The sequence below is a fragment of the Eriocheir sinensis genome, chromosome 64 (genome assembly GCF_024679095.1).
Source record: "Eriocheir sinensis breed Jianghai 21 chromosome 64, ASM2467909v1, whole genome shotgun sequence".
Classification (NCBI taxonomy): domain Eukaryota; kingdom Metazoa; phylum Arthropoda; class Malacostraca; order Decapoda; family Varunidae; genus Eriocheir; species Eriocheir sinensis.
Window position 1 is genome coordinate 6008129 of NC_066572.1, and position 7661 is coordinate 6015789.

At 40.8% G+C, this 7661-nt stretch overlaps 1 protein-coding gene across 2 annotated transcripts in view; it reads left to right on the plus strand.

Annotated features, from left to right (window-relative positions):
* The window catches only part of LOC126987341 (uncharacterized), a 108910-nt gene extending 103499 nt beyond the window's left edge, over positions 1-5411 (plus strand). For both annotated transcript variants that reach the window (XM_050844311.1, XM_050844312.1), the window contains exon 3: positions 4948-5411. In XM_050844311.1, the coding sequence (XP_050700268.1) occupies positions 4948-5172 (225 nt within the window). In that variant the 3' untranslated portion in view covers positions 5173-5411. The remainder of the gene's footprint in view (positions 1-4947) is intronic.
* The last annotated feature ends 2250 nt before the right edge of the window (positions 5412-7661 follow it).

The following is a 7661-nucleotide window of genomic DNA, read 5'->3' on the forward strand; positions in this document are numbered from 1 at the left end:
AATTTAGTCCACTGCTTCTTTATTATTTTCTCACATATTTTGCACAAAACACTTGTCAGGATATGGTTCTGTAGTTTGAAGGTTCATCTTTCCTTCCACTTTTATATATGGGGACCACTTCAGCCCTTCTCCACTCATTGGGCACCGTACCTGTTGCTACTGAGCATCTAATGATGTCGTATATTGGAACAATTAATTCATCTCTACATTTTTTAAAATATACCCAGAAACTCCATCCGGTCCTACTGCTTTTCCCTCTTCTAGTTCTCCCAGTAATTTATGGATCTCTTCTTTGTTTACCATAATCTCTTCCATATGAACTTCTATTTTATTCTCTTGTGGCGCAATAAAGATTGTTTCTTTGGTAAAGACTTGCTGGAATTTTCTATTTAATAACTCTGCCATACCTTTAGGGTCATTGACTTCCACATTCCCGTCTCTCAGTCTTTCTATTGTTTCTTTCGGTTTAGTCTTCCCATTTATAAATCTGTAAAACAACTTGGGCTGTTCTTTGCATTTTTCCACAATATCCTTCTCATATCCCTTTTCTTCTTCTTTCCTTATTTTCACATATTCATTTCTCGCCATTCTGAAGTCTTCTTTGTTTCTTTGATTCTTCCTTCTTTTTAGTCTTTTCCATGCTTTGTCCCTTTTTTCTTTTGCATTTGCACATTTGGCATTAAACCAGTCCTTCCTACCCTTAACTTTGGGTCTGTATACGGGTACATATTTTTTGACACCAGTGTTATAGGCTTCCATAAAGATATCATACTTTTCTTGTACTTTATTTTTTCTCAGTAACTCATCCCATTCCACTTTCTCGTAAAACTTCCGAAGGTTTTCCATGTCTGTCTTAATATAGTTTAGCCTGTTTGATTTGTAGGATTCATCCTCTTTAGTAACCTCCACTTCTGTATCAATCTCTATGATTACATGATCACTCTTGCCCAGTGGACATCCATACCTTAGTTCATCCTTGATGTATATTCCTTTTGTTAGTACTAGGTCCAGTCTTGCCGGTTCATCGTCACTTCTATATCTTGTATGTTCATTCACTCTTTGTATCATAAGATTCTCCATCATCAGTCTTAGGAATCTATCTCCCCATGCCTTATCTCCACTATTACTCTCGAATGTCTCCCAGTCAATCTCTTTACAATTGAAGTCACCAACTAGCATAACTGTTTTGTCTTCCTTTAGCATTTTGCTTAAACTCCGTATAGTGTCATTGATCTCAGTGTCGTGCTCTTCCTTACACCATGAGTTTGTTCTGGGTGGTACATATGCGGTTATAATTGTCAACCTTTCCTTGTTTTTGGTTTCCACATTTACTTTCGCAATTTCAGCTTTACCTTCTCCGTATTCTACCGCTTTCACTGCTAACTCCTTTTTTGTCATTATCATCACTCCACCTCCCCCTTTGCCCATTCTATCTTTCCTCCATATATCATAGTTTTTATTTATCTCTAATTTAATAGCTTCGTTCAGTTTGGTTTCCGTTAAGCATACGATCATTGGTTCTTTCTCCTTTATGAAATCTTGCAGTTCCAATTTACTAGTTATTAATCCATCTACATTTGTATACATCACTCTTAAACATTTACTCTTATCTATCTTTTCTAACTTTCGTTCTTCTTTATCCTCTCTCTTGTGTACCACTTTCTGACTCGGTCCCCTACTATTCTCCAAAAAAATATCTCCTTTTCTTCCACAGATCTTTCATTATTCTTCTCCTTCGCCTCTGCTAGTAGTTCGTTCCATTTCCTTCTTTCTTCTTCATTTCTATTTTTCTTTATATATATATCCTTGCAATCTTCTGTTTCCTTTAATTTAGTTGTTCTGTACAAAATATCCTCAGCCGCCTTCTGTGATCTTAACTTTATTTTTATTGGCCTGGTCTTTCCTTCTGTGTATGGACCCATCCTGTGGATTTCCTCCACCTCTTCCTCAATACTTTGTTGCTCGTCATCATTTAAATTTTTTAGTAGGTCCTTAATTGATTTCAATTCCTCTTTATCTCTTTTGGGCTTATATGTGATCGTCTTTTCCTTCAAACCAAATACTATCACACTCTTCTTCTTGTCTGCAACTTCCCTGACTAGTTCTTCATTTTTCTTTATTACCTTAACCACTTCCTTTTCTACATCTTCCTTATCTTCTTTCATTTGTTGCTCGATTACCTCTCTAAGATTCACGTTTGCTTTCTCACTCTCCACTTTCCAGGTCTTCATTTCACCCAATACCTCCTCCCTGACTCTTTTCTCCATCAGTGTGTGTGTGTGTGTGTGTGTGTGTGTGTGTGCATCAATGTGTGTGTGTGTGTGTGTGTGTGTGTGTGTGTGTGTGTGTGTATTTACCTAGTTGTAATTTTACAGGGCCTGAGCTACACTCGTGTGGTCCCGTCTCCATATCTGTACTTGTCCAATTTTTCCTTAAAGTTGTGCATCAGTGTGTGTGTAAATAATAATAATAATAATAGTAATAATAATAATAAACAGTTTATTTAGATGGTTTTCAGTCAAAGGCTGAAAATTTACATGATATTTACATCTATTGTTTTTAGCCTGACATCTATTGTTTGTAAGTTAATGGAGACTATCATTCGCGACAATATGGTGAAATTCTTCAAAGAAAGTAATATAATAAATAATTCGCAACATGGCTTCCGTAGTAAACGTTCGTGTTTGACTAACTTACTTGATTTTTTTCACTATATTTTTGAGGTGTTCGATGAAAGCAGATCAGTGGATATCATATATCTGGATTTTCAAAAGGCATTTGATAAGGTCCCCCACCAACGATTGCTCAGCAAACTACTGGCGCACGGTATCTCGGGTAACATTCACAATTGGCTTGCGGACTGGCTCTCTGAGCGGAAACAGAGAGTAGTTCTAAACGGTGTTACATCTAACTGGCTCGATGTCAAAAGCGGCGTACCTCAAGGATCAGTGCTTGGCCCCATGCTCTTCTTAATTTATGTTAATGATATCGATGATGGGCTCACTTGCAAAGTATCAAAATTTGCTGATGACACAAAAATTGCTAGTAAAGTAACTGCGACACTCAACGAAGAAGCTTTACAATCAGATCTAGATCGACTTGCACGTTGGGCCAATCAATGGGAAATGAAATTTAACGTTGACAAATGTAAAGTGTTGCACATCGGAAAAAATAACAATCGCGTTCGGTACGTAATGAATGGCCAACAACTTTCTGCAGTAAGTAAAGAAAAGGATCTTGGAATCACTATATCAAGCGATTAAAAGCCCGGTCAGCATTGTTCAGAGTTAGTTAAAACTGCAAACAAATTGGTTGGCTTCATCGGACGAGTCTTTAATAATAAATCAGAAAAAGTAATATTAAAACTGTATAATTCGTTGGTTCGACCCCGTCTAGAGTACTGTGTACAGTTTTGGTCTCCCTACTACAGAAAAGACATAGAAAAGTTGGAATGGGTCCAACGAAGAGTAACAAAGATGATTCCTAGGTTGAGAAATTTGTCATATGAACAAAGGCTTCAAGAAGTAAATTTATTCAGCCTATCAAAACGAAGAATGCGAGGCGATCTAATAGAAGTGTTTAAAATGTTTAAAGGATTCAGTGATATTAATGCGGAAGATTACTTTACAATTGATCGATCAAATAGAACAAGAAGAAATCACAATTTGAAGATAAGTGGTAAAAGATTCTCGTCGCACGAAGCTAAACACTTCTTCTTCAATCGAGTTGTTAATGTTTGGAACTCTCTACCTTGTGATGTCGTTGATAGTACAACAGTTACGGCCTTCAAGAATAGATTAGACAAGTGTTTTGAATCCAACCAGCAACTAAGATATTACTCATTGTCGTAATAACGTTAAGTTCTTTCGAATACTGGTGTCTTTGTCCACTTTTATCGCCCGGTTAGTGGTAGCAGTAATGGTAGTTCTTTCCTCTTTCCTACATAAATTCCATGCAGTTTTTCCATGCTGCATGGTTCTTTTTCCTTTCCTGCCAGCTTTGGCTGGAGGGATGGGGGGTGGGCGGAGCCTTCGCCTTTGCTGTCCTTCATCTTCCACCTTTGATTAGATAGTTAGTGTAGCTTGTCACAAACAACTTCGTAAGGACCAGCAGGTCTGCTGTTGTTTGTTCTTCCTTTGTGTTCCTTTGTGTAAATGCATTTGTGTACATAAAATGTAAATATAAATTCTATAATATAATATAATACTTGCTGTTTAGTATGTTTACAATGGTGGGGATGGGGCTCTTCCTGTACCTTTCCGTCCTTGCACGGATAGATATCAGTAAGTTGCTGTGTCTAACTGCATGGCGAGAGGGAGGCGCAGTGTCTGGCAGCAGGTCACGGTGGTGCGGGTGATTCAGGAGCTGTTCCGCACACTTCTGGAGGAGGTGCTGGTAGCGGTCCTTAAGTGTGGGCAGGTGTAGGGTGTCGAGGGCCCAGGATGAGCCTACACTCATGCCTCTGCACCCTCTCAAGCTGGCGGCGCTGGGTGCTGTTGAGGGAAGGAAACCAGGCTGGGGAAGGGTAAGTGAGCTTGGGGAGGATGAAGGTGTTACAGACTCCCGCCAGCTCACGCGTGGGAGTCCCCAGTGACTTAAACTGCCTCAGAAGGTAGAGTTGACAGGAGGCTGAAGCGATGGTGTGGCTGTCGTGCTCCTTCCAGGTCAAGCGGTTGTCAATGGTGACACCGAGGAGCTTGGTTGTCTCCACCACCTGCGCATCACTGTGTGTGTGTGTGTGTGTGTGTGTGTGTGTGTGTGTGTGTGTGTGTGTGTGCATCAGTGTGTGTGTGTGTGTGTGTGTGTGTGTGTGTGTGTGTTTCCTCTTCTTCACCCAACCAGTATCATAACAAACTACATTTCCGGTCCAGCAGTACTGCCTTTCATTACCCATTGGCCTCCTGCTCCTCTGATGCCTGAGTACTACAACCTGACCCTTTCCTGCAGGACATGAGGAGAGTTGAAGCCAAGACGGAGGAGCTGCAGAGGTGCCAGGAGGAGAAGCTAGCTCTGAAGGCCCAGCTTGATGCACTGGGACTCTCTCTGGCCAAGCTGGACATAGCCATAAAGGACACTGAGCTCAGGACCATGGAGGTTTGTCTGAGGGAATCTTGTCTTGTCACCGAGCGAGGATATCAGAACCACGAGCGAGTCTTCTGTAATCACATATGAGTCTTATAATCACATTCTTCTAGAGTCACAAGTGAGTTCTGTAATAACTAATGAGTTTTATAATTGGGAATGACTTCTATAGTGCCCTTGAGCTGCCTCCTGTGCTGTAAGAAAAACAATGGATTGACACACTTACCGATGTCGTAGACCCACACTTATTTTGGGCTGGCGTGGACTTTAGAGTAACTTGCATGTGTGTTTTCTTTAAGGTTGTATCAGTGACATCTCAAGCAATGGACGTCTTTCTCTTTGATTTTGCGGCGCCTTGTCCTTAAGCCGCGAATTTTGATAAATCAACCGCTTTGGTGCGAATCGCCCTAACTCCCTTATTTCTGGGGCTTCAGAAAAGTTATTGGTATCACTTGACGGCAAAATGCAAGGGCTATATTTTATAATTAGCAACTGGGCTTAAAAAATTGACTCAAAAGGGTCAAAAATCGAATAAATTCGCAAAAAACAACAAAAAAAAATGTACTTTTGAGTTCCCAACCTTGAAACCCACTCATTTTTTGAGAATTTCAAAAAAGTTATTTAACAAATGATTTAGCCCTGCCAATGTGCTTTCCAAAATGGTGAACGTTTCCTGCTTCTAGTAGTTTGGTCGCTAGAGCTCCAAACGTAAACCTTGATCCACACCCACCATCACCACCCTGTTGATGCGTCACTGGTCGCCACCGCCGGCTTGATCCTCGTTATACCGGCGGTACTAGGCACGCATCCAGCACCCCGTCACCTTACTGCACCCACACCTCACTGCCACCTGTCGTCCTCGTCCATGTAGCTATCCAGTCTACTCTTAAAACAAACTATCGTCCCTGCACTAACTATGTGATTGCTGAGTCTGTTCCATTCCCCCACCACCCTATTACTAAACCAATGCTTGCCTATATCTCTCCTAAATCTATACTTTTCTAATTTAAATCCATTACTGCGAGTTCTATCCTGCTGGCTAATTCTCAGAACTTTACTTATATCGCCTTTGTTGTAACCCTTGACCCATTTGAAGACTTCTATCAGATCTCCCCGCACTCTTCGTCTCTCTAGTGAATGTAAGTTTAGATGTTTCAGCCTATTTTGATATGGGAGATTCCTCAGCCCTGAATCATCTTGGTCATCCTCCTCTGAACTGATTCTAGCAAATTGATGTCCATTCTGTAGAGGCAGCTCCTTTGACCCTAAGCTCCCGTGTATCTAACCCCACCTAATATCGCTGTCCATGAATTTATCTAGTCTATTTTGAATGTGACATTGTATTGGCACTCACCACGTGACTGCTGCCTATTCCACTCATCCACCACCCTGTTTGTAAACCAATTTTTGCCTGTGTCCCTGTTGAATCTGAATTTATCCAGTTTAAATCCATTACTTCGTGTCCTACCCGGTTCTCTTACCAACAAAACCTTATGAATGTCTCCCTTATTAAAGCCCTTCATCCATTTATAAACCTCGATCATGTCTCCACGCACCCTTCGCCTTTCTAGAGAATGCAAGTTTAACTGTTTGAGTCTTTCCTCGTATGGCAAGTTTCTCAACCCCTGAATCATCTTAGTCATCCTCCTCTGCACCGATTCTAACATTTTGATATCCATTCTATAGTAAGGTGACCAGAACTGAACTGCATAGTCAAGATGAGGTCTAACTTATGCTAAATATAGTTTGAGGAAGACTTCGGGGCTTCTGTTGCTTACGCTCCTTGAAATAAATCCCAGTACCCTATTTGCTCGATTTCTAGCTTGAATGCATTGTGCCCTTGGACGGAGATCAGAGCTCACTAAGACCCCTAAATCCCTCTCGCGCCCAGACCTGCTTATGAGAGTGTCATTTAAGCAATAGTCATGTGAAGGGTTGTTCCTACCTACACTCAGAATACTGCACTTCCCTACATTGAACTCCATCTGCCATTTATCCGCCCAGTCATACAATCTGTTGCGTTCACCCTGGAGAATACTAGCGTCCTGATCCGACTCAATTACTCTACCGATCTTGGTATCATCTGCAAATTTACTAACATCACTACTAATTCCTGTATCTAAGTCATTGATATAAATAATAAACAAAAGTGGACCTAATACCGAACCTTGTGGGACCCCACTAGTAACACATCCCCAGTCAGATCTTTTACCATTGATTTGCACTCTTTGCTTCCTATTGCTAAGCCACTCCTTGACCCAGTTCAAACTTTACCTCTACTCCGTGATGGCAAATGAAAGCTCTTTTAATATAAATTAATAATCAGAAAAGAAAATTGGAAACCATTAGATAAATAAAAAGTTATAAGCAAAATCTAAGATGTGTCCAAATCGCTTTGAAAGGGACGAAAAACAGACTATTTTGTGACGGCTCAACGACAAACTTAGAATGGAGCTATCAAAACATCCTTCAAGCTGGTCAGACTACATTGTCAAGAGGGGCTACATGCTCAATTACAGCCTTCTAGAGGCAATAGCAAGGCCACACTAGACAAAAACGGCAAAATGCCTGGAGTTCGT